The sequence below is a fragment of the Euprymna scolopes genome, chromosome 16 (genome assembly GCF_053919585.1).
Source record: "Euprymna scolopes isolate OS-2025 chromosome 16, ASM5391958v1, whole genome shotgun sequence".
Taxonomy (NCBI): domain Eukaryota; kingdom Metazoa; phylum Mollusca; class Cephalopoda; order Sepiida; family Sepiolidae; genus Euprymna; species Euprymna scolopes.
The window spans coordinates 82,967,132-82,984,143 of record NC_136497.1 but is presented as its reverse complement, the minus strand read 5'-3'; the positions used below and the strand labels follow the sequence as shown (position 1 = coordinate 82,984,143).

The window sequence follows — 17,012 nt, the reverse complement described above, 5'->3', positions numbered from 1 at the left end:
GTAAAAGAGGTGGGCATGATTTTTGGATATAATATGTATAAAATCATAAGAAACATGGAAAAAAATTTCACAAGCAAGATTATGGTGCATTAATAAATAATTTTAATTTTAATGCACAAAAAAATGCTAACTGTTAAGTTGCCTTCGTACAAAAAAGTAGCCATTCAGAATACTTCTTTTATTTACTCCTTACAATCTACCAATCACAATCATCGTAGTGCGAGTTAAAAATTCAATATGGCTGCCTCCAGTGAAGAAGAAATGTTTGTAAACAAAGACAAAAAAGAGTGCGTTATGTGCATATTTCCAACTAAAACATTGAATGTTAGATCTTTTTCAGTGAAGACATGGACGCGCTTTTTAGAATATGTTAAAAAATGGAAAGGTTTACATGGACCACAAGCAGAAATTGCGAAAAACTTTGACTTAAGCTGTGATTCAACTGAAATACCACCTCGTGTTGGGTTTCACCAAACTTGTTATGCACGTTTCACGGATTATCAGAAAATTGAAAGAATTCAGAAAAAACTAGAAAAGAATACTGATAACGTTTTCGAAGGTAAGTTTAAGCTTTTAATAATTTTTATTTTTATTGATACGTATTTGGAAAGAGACAATTTTTCTTATACTCCCTCTATTCACTTAGGCAAGTACGTGTGAACTGAACAGCATGAAAAATTTTATGGTAGGAAAAAATGGATTTAGAGTAACATTTCGTATATAAATTTAATGGAAAATCATCCTCCATTTCCTGGAGACTATTGTTAATTTTTTTTTACCATTAACCCTAAGTCTGAGTGCCAAGATTGTAATTTACCCCCTCCTCTCCCAATAAAAAAACGCACAGAATTTATCTTCACTAGAAAAAAGGTCAACACCTCTAAATTCTAAAATATATTTATTCAATTTAATTGATTTTTAATTTTTTTTTTTTTTTTTTTTTTTTTTTGTAAACTTCTAAGTTGTACAATCTTTTTTCTTCTCGGGGGAGGGAGCGATTTAAATGAGGGTGTTAATCTACATTAATATCTTTTCAAACAATTGAATATGTACATAAAAGTTGGCATCTGTTTTAGAAAATTTCACTTGTAAAGAAAACAAAAAAAAAAACTAGAGTTTATTTCTATTTACTTGCCTCCCCCACGAGAACATAGATACAAAACAGGGTTTTATTGTGGGTAAAATTTAGTTCACCAAAAATGTATTCTGATTGGAACAAAAATTACAATTGCCTCAGTTTAGAAAGATTTCTCCTTCACAAATCTGAAACAAAAGATAACCTGTATTATCAGAATAAAGGGTACACTTTGCTCTTAGCCAAATGCTGTTACTATTTAACAGTTTTCATAATTTCAATAATTTTAGCTATTGGTTTTAATCTGGAAATGTTTCATTTCTTTTATGATTCTAAATATAGATACAACTGTCTATGGTACCATTTCTTGATTCTAGCACTTCCACAATCAGTCACTTGACAATCTATTCCATTAACCTTTATCCTCGTGTGGCTTTTAGCCTTGATAAGTGGTAACTCACTAGTAAAATAAAGTGCATTGCATATTGAATTTACCTACCAATTCCAATGATAAATATATTGCATGATTTTGTAAACATCCCTTGGTCCGATTAATAAGGAGTCACCAGACGATTTAATTGTAGAATGTAAATTAATAACATACAATTTTTTCACAGAAGTTTTATCAGCACTATACAAAAATATCTTAAATTTTTAATGAAATGTTTTGGATTTATGAAATAATGATTGGATATTTTTAATTTGAACTTTTCCATATACTTTGTTATTTCAAATGCATATTAAACTCCTAAATATATTTATTTTTACAGGGTCCCCATCTCAAGAAAACATTGATGCGACTACTGCCGAAAATGATGATCCACCACCTAAAAAAAGACGGGTTCTTCGTTCCAATTTTGATCGATCATCTTTGCCAGCTAGATCAGAGCATATTTTACCAGATGTTTGCATACTATGCCAAAAAGTAAAAACTATAGTGTGCAAAGGATCTGGCAAAAGAAACAGGGAAAAACTTGTCAGATGTTCGACAATAGAAGCTGCTAATTTAAAACGAGCAGCAGAAGAAAATGAAAATGAATCACTCCTCATGCAAATAAGGAATAAAGATTGTGTAGCAATCGAAGTGAAATATCATAACTCATGTTACCGTGACTTCACTCGATATTTAACCAAACCAACCAAAACCGAACACTCTGAGCAAACTTCATATGCTAAAGCATTTGATGTCTTTGCGAAATTAGTCCAAACAAGGATTATCGAAAACAAGGAAATCATGAGACTTAAAAAATTGAAAGATTTGTTTGTCAAACAGATTAAAGAAACACATGGAGTTGATGCGCATTTATATAAAACAGGATATTTAAAACAAAGATTAATGAAAAAATTTCCTCAATTATGCTTCATCACTCCTAAAATGAGATCACAAGGTGACATCGTGTATGTAAATGACATTACAGTGTCTTCTCTTGTAGAGGAAAAAACAGTACTCCATGAGGAAACACATACCACAACTCCAAGTGAAACAGAGTCGTCAGAAAATGACACAAACCAACAAACAAGTCATGTACGCTCAGATCCAAATCCTCTTTCTAACTTGTACATAACAGCTATGGATCTGAGAAATATTATTCAACAAGTAAAACCTCCTTCGTTATGGCCGCCAACAGCAGAAACATTAAATTTGCAGGAGGCTGAAAAGATGGTGCCCCATATTTTATTTAACTTTCTTGCATGGATAGTTGGGGCATCTGAAGATTTGTGCACAGAAAAAATAATGGACATATCTGCATCCGTCTATAGAAAGATTTTGTCTATTTCACAAGACATTATATTTTTGTCTTCTAACGGACGTACATTAATGCCAAAACATTTATCACTTGGTATGGCTGTACGCCATCTGTCTGGATCTGCCCAAGTGATTGGTTTATTGAATGGTTTGGGACATTGTGTTTCTCATTCGGTGGTTTTAAATCATGATACAGCACTAGCTGAACTTGAAATCAATCGTGGAGAAAATTCTATTCCATCCACCATCCAGGCAGGTATTCCAACAACTTTGGTTTGGGACAATAATGATTTTGGTGAGGAAACTTTATCTGGACATGGAACAACACACAACACAACTGGGATAATAATACAAAATATGTTAGTCGAACCGTGTGCATCTAAGATTGCAGTAGAAGGACTCAAAAGAACACGGAAAAGAACATTGGAACCACCAGAAGTAAATTTGGCTACATACACCGGTGGAAGAAAAGATGGCCCACTACCATTTGCTGAACATGTTTCACTTCATTCAGATCGTGTATTTCTGCAAAATTCTCTAAAACTTGATATAGCGTACTATATCACAAAATTCGGCAGTGAAATTATATTACCATCTTGGACTGGGTTTAACCAACTCCTGTGCAAAAGGGAGATTGCATCAAAATCTACCATAGGTTATTTACCCGTAATTGATGTTAGCCCCACAGAAATGGATACGGTCCTTACAATTCTAAAAAAAAGCATTGACATTGCAGATCAACTCAAGTTAGAGTCTCTTGTTATTGTAATGGATCAAGCAATCTATTCAAAGGCACAATTAATTAGATGGAGAAATCCATATTTCATGAAGAGATTGGTGATTCGACTTGGTGCTTTTCATACAGCAATGTCCTTTCTTGGGTGTTTGGGAAAGCGTTTTCGTGATGCCGGGCTTCAAGATATTCTAATAGAATCAGAAGTTGTTGCTGTAGGCTCAATAAATGGAGTTTTCACAGGTAGACACTATAACAGAGCAGTTAGAGCCCATAAATTAGTGGCCGAAGCAATGCAGCATATGCGTTTGACAACCTATTTAAACAGCATTCCTGAAGAAAAGGCAGAAAAAGTGAAGCATTTAATGACATCCTTGTCACAATCATTCCCAGGACCTCAGTATGAAGAAATTCTGAAGGGAGAACATTTTCAAAGTTTTCTATCATCCTATGAAGAATTTATACAGGTTGGCAACAAAAAGCAAACTTTTGCATTCTGGAGTTCTTATATTGACATTGTAGAAATTCTTTTACTTTTCCTTAGAGGTATTCGAGAGTCAAACTGGGAACTTCACTTGGCAAGTGTTAGACAGATGTTACCTTGGGTGTTTGCATATGACCATGTAAATTATAGCAGATACCTTCCAGTTTACTGGTTGGAGATGTCTAATCTCGCTAATACTCATCCAGTGATATATACACAATGCATTGGAGGAGATTTTGCTGTTCAAAGAAGCTCAAATGCCTTTGCTAAAATTCCTTGTGACCAAACCATCGAACAAACTGCTAATCGTGATTCAAAAACAAAAGGTGGTATGACAGGCTTCAGCACAAACAAGAGAGCCGTCAACAGGTGGATATGGTCCCATCATGCGAGAGGGTCTATTACCCATGAATGTGAAACTATGGCTGGCAAAGGAGAACGAAGTGGAACACGATCAGATCTTTTACACAGTCGGATGAAACATGATAAGCTTGCTATTGGAAAGATAATAGACACAGTAAACAGTATGTTTAATCCATTTGAGTATGAACCAGCTGAGTTGATCCATATTGCATCAGGATTAGTTGCGACACAAGATGTTCAAAATGATCTGCAATTTGCTAAGGCAAGGGGCGAATCAGAATTTGAAAATTTCTGTGGGCAGCGTCTACAAACGGGAGAAGTTGATTTTTTTGCCCCGATGAAAAGAATGAATTTAAAAACATTCTCCAGTATGTCTAAAAAATCAAATCATCATGTCCACGGAAAGGATATCACTTTGGAAGCAGATAGAAATCTCCTAGCAAGATTGGTTGTGATTGGTAGAATCCGGAACATTAATCTTCAAGAATTACTGTCATATTCCTTAGGTCCATTACCATTGTCCCTTGCAAATTCACATGGATCGTTGGTTAAAACTAATAAAGCAAACTTACTTCATGCTTTAGAAAGCCATGCTAACAATCCTATTGTTGAGAACCCTATAGTAGGTGGCATATATATAGTGGATGGTATGTCGCTGATACACCAATTAAATTTGAACAAATTACAAGGAGAGAAAACATTTCTTAATCTTGCTCTTGTTATTTTGAAAAGTTTAGTGAACAGGGCAAAATCGAATCATTCTAAAGAAATTCATTTTGTTACTGATACATACCAGCAGATCTCTATAAAAAATATCGAGAGGGATAAAAGAGCTGCTACTAGCTCTCAGATAAGAATCCATGGTCAGCTCCTTCCTCAGCAATGGAAGAAATTTCTTTCAAATGGAGAGAATAAAAAGTCCTTAATAGAATTCTTGGATGAAACATGGTCTAATGTTTCAACATCAGAGCTTAGAGGAGTGAAGGTATTCTTGGCGCATAACAAGAAATGTCATTCCTTCTCACCTGGAAAAGAGGCAAGTGATATTGTCATCCGGTTAGAAGAGACAAAACTTTGTAGCTCACAAGAAGAAGCTGATACACGGATTTATTTGCATGCTTCTTTTGCAGCCAACACTAGTACGGATGTAATCATTATGAGTCCTGATACCGATGTGTTTGTAATTGGAGTTTCTTTACAAAATCTTATTCCCGCACATTTATACTTCCACACAGGAAGAGGAACAAATTTGCGAATAATAGACATCAAGATGATAAAAGACAACATTGGAGAGTCTGTCAGTCAAGCCTTGATTGGTCTACATTGTTTTACAGGATGTGATAGTGTCAGTTCATTTTACGGAAAGGGCAAAAAGAAAGCACTTAGTTTATTACTGAGAGAGAATGAGTTTTGTTACGCATTCAGTGATCTTGATAATGAATTTTATGTGAAACCAGACACAGCAAAATCATTGGAAATGTTTGTTTGCAGGTTGTATGGCCAACAAAATGTCACAAGTGTTAATGAAGCCAGATACAACATGTTTAGATTCCAAAGAAAATTGGAAATCACAATGCCTCCAAATCAAGATGCCCTGAGTGAACACATCAAGCGAGCTAACTATCAAGCAGGTACGTTTTATAAATATTTAATTTCCAATTATATGTAAAAATTAAATATATGGAGTTTCATTGTTATTTGCTTATTAGAAAGGATGAAAATTATTCAATATTAATGTTAATTTCTTTCTTTTTTCAGGTGTCTATAAAAGGAGCCTCCATGCAAATCCTGATATACCATCCCCTGATTGTCATGGATGGAAGATAGAAAATGGAGATTTAGTAATCCATTGGATGAATCTTCTTCCTGCTCCAGACAGTTTAATGGATTTAATTAACTGCTCTGCCAAATGTAAAAAAAGTCATTGTAAAGACGTTAACATTTGTACATGTCTCCAAAACAGGGTCCCATGCACAGATATGTGCAAGTGTGCAAGAGATTCTTGTTATAAAATTAGTAAAAACATTGGACATGATGATGATGACACTGATGATGGTGATGACGAAGACGATGATGATGAAGTGGCATAAGCAGTGATCAGTTTTAAATAAAAGCATATATGATCTTATTTACTAACATGTTGTTTGTTTAACTTTCATTAAAAATGCCTTTTTGTCCTTTAAATCTGTGTTATTATTCATAGATTCAAAAAAATACTTTTTAATGAAAATTGACAAACATTGTATATTTTACCAAGTTGATGTGTATAAAAAAATGACACAAAATCGCAGCTCTACCTCAGGTTTAAACGACCTTGTTACATACAAAATATAGCAATAGATTTGTATGACTAATAATATTGGTAGACTATAGGTGTCTCTACATGAGAAATATCAAAATGTAAATCTATTTCTTTAGTTATCCACAGAAAAGATTGAAGTTGTTTCAAATAAGATGTTTGAAAAAAGCTTTTTTAGAAAAATATTCCCTATTTTGAAGCATAGTAAATATATTAAGTCCAATATTTATGTATTAAATGATGAAGAAATAAATTGGGAATAAAATGTGCTAAACTAGATGTCTGTATTGTTATCGGTTTGTGTGCTACTAAGGTTTAAGCAAGTCATAATGTTCTATTTGATGATTGTCGGCCATCTTTAAATATGGCCGCCGTTTTCATTAATGCGCTACATTTGTGCTTGTGAAAAAAAATATGATGTTCAGGAGTCTATTGGCATTCATTTGACACCATTTTTTCTTCCACCCCCAACCGAGGTCACAGAATCAAAAATCTAGAGGGATTTTGACCTTTGGGCCCATAGCCTATAATACGAATCTTCATCTTAACCATCCAATGATTGGAATTCCTCCTTGGTAAATCCCAAAAGAAGTTGGAATTTGGTAGCAGACCAGTGAACAATTGTACTTTTTTTATCGGGAACAAATTTTTAAGAAACCCAAAAGGGTAGGTCAAGCACTCTTTGTTTATGGTAGTCAACCACTTAGTAACGGTATTTCGGTAAAAGTACATGTCCCCATCATCTCACGGGCCTATAAAGATCTTGCATCAGTTAAGAAAAATGGTTGCATGTACCGTTATATGGTTTAAATGTTAGAAGCTTGAAAGGTTTGGTGAGATTTGCTGAGTGTGTAGAGAGAAGATGTTGTGTCTTAAAACGTATTAGTGAGAGAAATATGCTAGAATGTTTGTGAGAAAGAAAACAAGATATAAGTTGTTAGTTTTATTGTAGAGAAAAATGATTGGAGTTAATCATGTGAGGTAATCACACCGATGAAGCCTCCAATTTCTATATGTGCACAAATCTAATCATAGATGCCACAAACACTACTTGTCTAATATAAGTTCTTGTTCAACCGTCTCCTTAAATATGTTGCGAGTCTGTCTCTGCTCTATCGTTATTTTTATGGCAAGTTCTCGACTGAACTCCAATCTATGGTCCCCCCTTGCCAAACTTTCACAAAAAACACTTGATTAGCTACAACTACTATATACGATTTCCACCACTCTGTATCTGTGCCTAAATCTAAATGTGAATTCCATGAACAAAGCTTCTTTCCCAGAACTGTGTTCTGCTGTCCTGCTTCCCGGTTGAATACAACATGGTAGCCTTCAAATCCAATGTAAACAAGTTCTTGTTCAACCCTCTCCTTAAATAATCAAATTTTAACCAATTTACTCCATTAACGATTACTACACTACCACCTTACATTCATTAACCCTTATCCTCGCGTGGCCTCGGGCCTTGATAAGTGGTGACTCCTTTGTAAAAAAAAAAGTTGATGTTTAGCGAGAAAATTTTCACGGCTGTATCTGTTTATGTATCACAAGGTGATTTGAATAGAAATGCAAAAGGTGAGTTTGACGACAGGCTTATTACAGTAAATAGTAAGGTTGATAAGAAGAAAGCATTTGCTTTGGTAGGGACTTTAATGATCATGTTGAAAGAAAGCCTGGTAGGTTTTTTTTGAGGGGGGGGGGAGTATAGAAGAAATAGATCATCATCATAATTATGAATCCGAAGATTTTATTGTTGGCATCGGTTTCTCCGATATTTTTCTAGTCATACTTATTTATTTATTTATTTTTTTTTTTTTTAAAGGTAGTCACCACTTATTAAAGTCCGGAAGCCACTCGGGGATAAGGGTTATTGTGTGTACAGTACGTTAGTGTAGGAGATTTGATAAAGTGTCTTACTCAAGGAGGCGGCTCATCAGGAATTTGTTCACATTGGACTTGAAGATGTCCAGGTTGTAGTCAGGTGGGAAACAGGTAACCGGAACAGAGTTCCACAGGCGTGCACTTCTAAGAAAAAAGCTTTGTTCATGGAATCTACGTTTTGATTTTGGCACAGATAAGGAGTGGGGAAAATTTTTGACAGTGGTTTCAGCTAGGCGGGTGTTTATCGTGAAAGATTGGTGAGTGGGGACCAGAGATTGGAGTTCAGACGAGAAAGACATCAGGTACTTGATTATAGGACCATGTAAAGCTTGTCAACATCCTAAGTGAAAGTCTGGTGCTACCAAATCAGGCTGTCTGAAGATATTGGCTTCCTGAGACGAAATGCACCTAACATTCATGCTTTTTTGTTTTTCTACTTCCTTTTGCAAAACTTAATTATGTTCTGTAAAACACAAACAAAAACAAAAACAACCCACCTTTTCCCTTTCTCTTTCTATTTCCTCCACTTCATGACTGGTTTCCCAACTTAAAATTTACCAAAATTTAGTACTGTAACCCTTTTTCCTCTCCCATTGTAAAACTCATTCATGTTGTGCATTGTAGGGAACAAAAACGATAAAATCCACTATAAAACAACCAAACCAAACACTAAAAACTAGCGATTGAAGATACAAAGAGCTTGAAGAATAAAAACCTTCTACAAAATAACTGAATGAAACACGAATACTATTTCCAAAATAACTGAATTCGCCATTAAATAACCTGAAAAGGGTTGATATGCCGTAAAACAAAACAATCAAGCTAAACCTAAGTGAAAGTGATTTTTTTTATGGAACGAACTGTATTCGGACTTGGAACACCGAGGTTGTCAGTCTGTGTCGTTAAGTACTAAACCATCGTCAGCTCCTGAAGGAAGAGATATAGTGACAGGAATGCATAAGTAGAGGGAAAGTTCTTTTTGCTATGGATCCGTTAGTTGCAGACATTTTTTTTTTTTATAGAGAAAAAATGAAATCCATTATTACTTCTTATTGACCTGGTAAAGTAATGACCTAAGTAGATGAACTGCTCTTGAGTGACATGATGACGACGACGACGACGACGACGTCGATGATGATGATGATGATGATGATGATTAAATTGTGAGATTACATGCTGAAGAAAGGTCATGAGGTAAAGAGAAAGATTATCTTGAAATGAAAGGTGCGTATGAAGAACACATGGAAACCAAACTTAGGTACCAAGTGATTCAGCGTTCGGTTGTTTACCGGATCCATTTCAGAGAGTGTGGAAAAACGGTGGAATAAGTTTGATGATACACTGTTGGAGGTTACAGATCAAATTTGTGGATGGACGAAAGGGTCCCAACCATAATGGGACATTTTGCTGGAATGTGGAAGTTGAAAAGTGTATCCAAGTAAAGCGGAAACTATGAATGAAGAAAAAAAGAAAAAAAAGGTTCAGTGAATAAAAATATGTGTCTTGTTGAAAAGAGGACAACAAAACTAAGACTTTTTGTTGGGTTGAGCAAGCTAGGTTTTCAGATATACTACAAGGAGTCGAAGGTTACATTGACTGAAACGTTGTGAAAATAAAATAGCACTTTAAGATGAGAACAGTAGTCCAAATAATTCAAATTATTAATCCTCATCTCAAAAATTGGGAAACATGAATAAAAGGCTGAAATATGTTTAAAATGCAAAAGAAAAGAGAACGAAATTGTAACACTTTTGCTTGAAATCATAATACACTCGTTTAAAATGAATTATAACAATGCAGAGCTTTAAGTAGAAGAGAAAAAGAGAATATTTAATACATAGATTAAACTAAACTAGATTAGCACAATGAAATATTCTGGATTTATAAATAGACTAGTGGGTGGACCCGGCGTTGCCCAGGTGATAAACACGGGGGGGGGGAGTTTAAAAAGTGTTGGTATGTAGGTAGGATCGAACCCAAAAGCCTGAGGTGAAGTTGAAAATAAAATGTGAAAAAAACATGACACGTTAGCCAATCGGCCAGCAAGAAAGAATTACTGAATGACGTTTGAATTTATTTAAGTAGGAAGAGAATTGACAGGTGCCCGCACCTAATGACTTAATGAGGTAATGTGGAAATCGTGGAGTTAACATTTTCTGCCAGCGTTATGACGACGTAAACAATGGCTAGTCAGCAGTTAACATTTTCTGCGGGACAGTTTTTAATAAGGTCAATAACTCGGTTAGTTTGTTTTTACCCAACTTTGGGGGAAACCAGCTCCCCGTTTATTAGGCTAGTGTCCAGACAAAAGCAAATGCTTGATATGACGCTAAAAAAGCCGACATTGACCAAACGTTTACATTGCTTTCTAGAGACCGCCGGGAACTGCCGATTTGAACCAGTTTCGCTTTTTTATACCGAAAAGCAAAAGACACCATCGATGATCTAAAAATCTGGAAAAAACAGCGCATGAAAGTCGGGAAAATTACACACGCGACCCCCGTTCATAAATCTTAGATATTATCATTCAGATGTGATATAAAAAGTTTTAAGAAGGAATGAGCCGAAAAAAGTCTTTTACATACATACATACACACATTTTCGCTTTTATATTTATAGATGCCAAAGGCAAATGTGGATATTACTGGAGAGAAATGCATTCTGACTGACAAGTGTTAGCAACAAATGAACAGGTTACGAGTCATGCTCTGAAATAATATAACGAGAACTTTCACAGAACTGAGAAGGTTTAAGAGTTGCAGAAGCAGTATCTAGTTTAGTTATAAGAATTGGTAAAGAAAGGAAGCTGTAAGTAAAATGAAAAAGGCTAAGGCTACAGACTTCTCATGCATTGTTGCAGAAATGTTGAAAACTGGGGGTGAAACAGGCTTTGAGATGATCAAGGACTTGACAAGTCAGATCATAAAAGAAGATGTTGTCCCGAAAGACTGGGATATTAGTATAATTGTGAATTGTTACAACAGTAACGAGGAAGCACTAGATAGGGGCAATTGCAGAGGTTTCAAGTTGATGAATCAAGTCCTGAAAGTGATTAAGAGAATAATTGCGCAGCAAATAAGCGGTCAGATAAGCCTGAGGAAAAAAATACTACTGGTGCTAGATTTATCCTAGGGCAATTGCAAGAAAACTGCTTTGGTAAGAAGGAAAATCTGTATATTGCTTTTGTGGATTTGGAGAAAGCATTTGACAAAGTGCCAAGAAATGCTGTGTGGTGGGTTTAGCATAAATTCTAGACAAACAAGGAATCGGTGAAAGTTGTTTAAGCAATGCATACAAACGTTTAAAATCGTGTTAGATTTGACAGCACATTTAGTGGCAGCTTTAATCTTAAAGCAGAAGGGTTCTTTACTTAGTTCCTTTGTTTTTTATTTGTGCTTTAGAAGCGTTGTCTAGGGAGTTTTGTACAGACTTTACTGAAGAGATAAAGTATGGTTTAGTACCTGCTTGTGAAACAATGGGAGGTTTACTTATTAAGTTAAAATCTTGAATGAATGCTATTGAAAGTGAAAGTATGCCAGTGAATGTTACCAAGTTGAAAGTGATGATTAGCGGTTGTAATATTGAAGACCCCCCCCTCAGGAAAGTTTGTGTGAAGAGGGTTTAGTGCAAATCAATATATTTCTTCTTTTTTTTTTTTTTTAGTTCTTGTAAACATTGGGCATGCAAGCAATTGCCTGCAAGAAATGCAAGACAATGGAAACAAAAGGGGAAAATTATATTTGGATAACAAACTATTCAGAAGTTTTATTACCTTTGTGATACAGAGAGGAGCAGGTGCTAGTGTACCTGCAAGAACTAAGAGTGGATGGATTAAGTTCATGAGACTTCCACCATTACCACTGTTGATTAAGAGAAACGTCTACTAGTCACATGCATGCATTGTAAAGAGAAGTCTGGCCAATGATGGTTAGGGACACATACTGCATAGAAAAAAATGATATTAGAATGATACGATGAATGTCTGATGTTAACCTTAAAGACAAGTTTAGTTCTGACGACCTCGGCGGAAGACTAAATCTTGACAATATAGAGACATGTGTACGGAACAGGAGAATTTGTTGATACGGTTATGTTAAAGGAATGAATGAGACTAGCAGGACCTGTGGAAATTCCACAGGGGACTCATTCATATGTAATATATTGATGTTGGCATTCTGTAAATGTTCAGCGTAAATGGAGAAACTCTGATATTATTGTAGCTCTTTTGTTAAAACTGCAAAAGTATTTATCTAAGCTATCAGGGAAGCCCGGTATAGACAGGCTGTAAAATACGCTTAAATATGATACTTCAATTCCTGCAGATTTTTATATTTTATTAAAGAGTTAATGTTCTATCGATGTTTATATACTATAAAGTTGCGATTTCAAAAATAAAAAAATATATCGATATGACTTGGGTTCATCAGCTTGAATCGAAACCAAATCCCAAACTTATATATATATATATATATATATATATATATATAATATATAATTATTTTTTACTATAATAATTAAATACCTACAGATACTAGTGTTTCATCTTTTCGGGAATCTTCAGTGCAGGATGTCACGATTAACACCAGTCGACAGATTCGAACCTGGCAACATGAGCCATCTCTGGCCCGATTAGCAAAGACCGTGTCCAATTGGCTACTTTCAACCGCGAGAAATAAAATTGAATTTAAACATTTTCTTTTTAAATGTTTTTAACGTCAGTCACAATGATCTAATCGTTATACGATAATCTATGCATAAGAGCTAAATTGAACGAGTTAATTCAACTGAAAGTGCTCAACACTAAGAAACGAGTTCTTAAAGGGGCTGACATAATTATTTTTTTTACTATAATAATTAAATACTTACAGATGTAGTTCCTTCAGCTATAATCGAAACCAACACTTATGAAGAATTCTTGATAAAATTATTTAAAAAAAAATAGATTATTGAAGTGCCATTAGCTATAATCGAAACAGAAACCAAAACTTATGAGGAATTCTTGGTAAAATTTTTTATAAAAAAAATAGATGACTTAAGTGCCATCAGCTATAATCGGATGCAAAACCAAAATTATGAAGAATTCTTAGTGAAATTATTTGACAAGAAATGGAAGTACATAGCAATTAAACGACCCGGATGTAAGCGTGACACAGAAAATAACACACACGCTATCGTATTGATATTTAAATTTCTTTGGTTAGCAGATGGAGAACAGTTGAGGTAACAAGATCATTTTGCAGGGAATGCCAAGGAAAATTGTGGGAGGAAATGATCGGGAGGGACTTAAAAGAAAGAGAGATAAATAAGACCCTAGCCAGAGATAGTCGATTTCTAAAAACTGTCTTATACATTACAGACCTTTGTAAACCATTCGCTCTCATTTTCTTGTAGAATCGCGTTGACACACCATTTCTCATCAGGTCACCAAAGTTAAGTAACGTTAAGCCTGGTTAGTATCAGATGGGTGACTATTTGGGAATTTTAAACGCTGTATGTGCTCTCCGCTTATCTCGGCATTGTTTCCAGTCGTCCTGAACATACACTCCACTTGCCACTGGTATTTAACAATGTCGACCTAGGACGGGTGTGGTTGGAGATTGTGTACCTCCTGTTACATGATAAGGGATGTCCCCTGTTCATGTAAGTATAAAAATAGAGAGATTAGTTAAAATGGAATAAGAGAAAGCAGAAATCGAACCCTGGACATAAGTTTTAAAGAACAATAGGTTTAAATGGAATGTCCAGTAAATTGTTAATTCGGATGAAATAAATAATAAATAAACTATTCAATTGTTAAAAGAATGTGGATAATAAAATATGAGTTAAATAAATTAGATATGTAGGTTAAATTCCTTTGTGGAAACTACACAAAGAAAATAGGTTATTGGGAAATCAATGTCGAAAACGTGCAAAGTCGCGCATGTTGAGACACGTGAATTTTGCTCACGTGGCCGGGATGCATGGAGTTCTCAATATAGCAGGTGGGAGTGAGTTGGTCGGGAGAGAGTCGGAGAGAGTCGGAGAGAGTCAGAGAGAGTCAGTGAGAAAACTCAGAGACAGGCGGACGTCTGAAGCGAGACGTCACTTCAGAAACTAAGATGTGAAACTTTGAGTTCTTAATGAGGAAGTCGACCGGTCGTCAGAAAATAAATTCACCATGTGTTTTGGATAAAGCTTATCTTTGTGTTGTGATTTCTACAAAAAGGTAAATTGTATTGTTATTATATGTCTGTGTATAAAATGTCATTACAACAACATCTCTCTCTCTAAGATACAACATCATATGTAATAAGACAAGAACTCTCACTAAGGCACATATCATTACTAATAAGAACTCTCACAAGAAAAAGCATCACTTATAATAGTCTCTCTCTAAGACTCTTTAATGAAACAACTATATAACACTCCTGCCACAAAAATTTCACGCGCAGGTAGCCCTACGGTGGGTATCCATAGGGGTGTTCAAAAACTGAAGGAACCTCTCTTTTGTAGAATTATTGTTTTTTTTTAAATTTTATTTTTATTTTATTTTAAATATCTTTATTAGATGCCTTTCTTTTGCTTTCATTTATAAAAACGTTTATTGCTTTGTTTCACTTCTCACATTCTAATTAATTAATATGCATCGCATTTTCTTACTCTTTTTCTTCCATTTTTTGAACGTTTAAATTAGCATTCTCTGTTTTTCTTCTATTTGAAACCCATTCTCTCTCTCTTTTTTTCTCACCTTGCATTCTCTCTCTCTTCTAATTCCATTTAAACAAGCGTATTTCAATTGAAAACAAAAGTATCAAATTTCTTTTTATTTACATTTTAAACGTATATAGCGTTCCAAAAGTAGTGCTTCCTATCTAGATGAAATTTTCAGGTCATGAATGCATAAATTTAGTCAACATAACAATGCAAGTTGCAATTCCACTCTGATCCATTTAGGCGGAATAAAAAAAATAGGAGGCATTACGTTCACAAAGTCCCCTATATCACATTCTATTTCTTGTTCTTCCAGTTTAAACCACGTGTTCCATTTGGAATAATTGTTAGGGTTGTTCGCTAATATCTGAAAGTGTGAGGTTCAATCCTTACTTGAGGTATATGAAAGACTCAAAAAATTGCACTTAATGCCCCCTTGCTAAATACGCAGCATTATAAGAGGAGAATCAAACGTTAAAAAAATAATATAAGAAGTGTCGCTCTCCCCTACATCTCGGTGTAGTAAACAATTAAGTATGAACTTTTCTGGTCCTTGATTACATCAAATTGATTATATTCCGCTTTCGATCAGTACATTCAATTCTCCTTGTTCTATTTTAAACTTGCGAATTAATTTTGTTTTACGTTTACAATAATCTTTAAAAAACCATTTTAAAAATACTAGCAGAGAGACTCGACGTTGCCCGGGCTGGAATGATGATCAACGAATGTTTCACACTTGTGTATTTTTATTGTCATGGAAATCGGTGAAATCGCCCATTTTTTCAATCAAATCGATTGATTGTCTGATCTAGTTGGGAATGCATCGCAGTGCATCAGGGGAACGCTTCACATGCTTCATCACAGTAACTTAGTCCACTATACGTTGTAATCTACATTGCACAGTAGAGAATCTACTGTTGATTTTATAAAATTCTTTTATATATATATATATATAATGGCTTGAATTAAAGTTTAAAATGCAAAAGCCAAGTATCATACTTCAATTGTGCTCTGAACAGAAACAATCATTTCAAACGCGCTCCTGTCATATCAAAGAAACTACTGTTGATTTTATATGCCTGGCCTTACTGCTTGTGCATTGATAATGGCTTTAATTTAAGTTTAAAATGAGAAGTCAAATATCATGGTGCAATTGTGCTTTAAACAGAAATATTCATTTTGAACCTCCCACTCCCCGTCATATCAAAGAACCTACTGTTGATTTTATATGCCAGGTCTTTCGGCTTGTGTGATAATAAAACTTCTCAAATGCACTTGTTAGGATGTGTAAGGTGTTAACTTTGGTCAAAATCGCTTGTTCATTCTTTCATTGGATTATTTCGATTATAGATACTTATCAAAGACATTCCAATACAAAACGTATCCAAAAACACTGGCAGTCACATATAGTACCTTCGTGTAAACTTTCATAAAAATCAGCCCAGCCGTTTTCAAGTCCATTGGGATGAATTCACACACACACACACACGCGAGAGCGCGCACACACACACACGCAAATATACACACACACACACGCAAACACACACAAACAAAGACACATACACGATTCCTTTTATATAATAGAGGTGTCTTGAATTCATTCTCTTTCGCTTCAATTTCAAATCTGTGTCTCTTATTTCTCTTCTAAGGATTCTATTAAAATTTTGCTAAGTTTCTAACACAATTGACGCACAGGTGTTAGTCGAATAGCAAGAATTAGAAATGGATGGTTTAAGT

The 17,012-nt window shown here is 34.9% G+C and overlaps 2 protein-coding genes across 2 annotated transcripts; both read left to right on the top strand.

Annotated features, from left to right (window-relative positions):
* Positions 1-2,140, top strand: LOC145296192 (uncharacterized). The gene is made up of 3 exons (XM_080142402.1): positions 1-559; positions 1,846-1,916; positions 2,135-2,140. The coding sequence occupies exons 1-3, from the start codon at positions 238-240 to the stop codon at positions 2,138-2,140; spliced, it is 399 nt and encodes a 132-aa protein (XP_079998528.1). The 5' UTR covers positions 1-237.
* Positions 2,141-2,267: 127 nt separating this feature from the next.
* Positions 2,268-6,980, top strand: LOC145296013 (uncharacterized). The gene is made up of 2 exons (XM_080142035.1): positions 2,268-6,033; positions 6,161-6,980. Exons 1-2 carry the CDS (start codon positions 2,310-2,312, stop codon positions 6,490-6,492), a joined length of 4,056 nt encoding a protein of 1,351 aa, XP_079998161.1. The 5' UTR covers positions 2,268-2,309; the 3' UTR covers positions 6,493-6,980.
* The last annotated feature ends 10,032 nt before the right edge of the window (positions 6,981-17,012 follow it).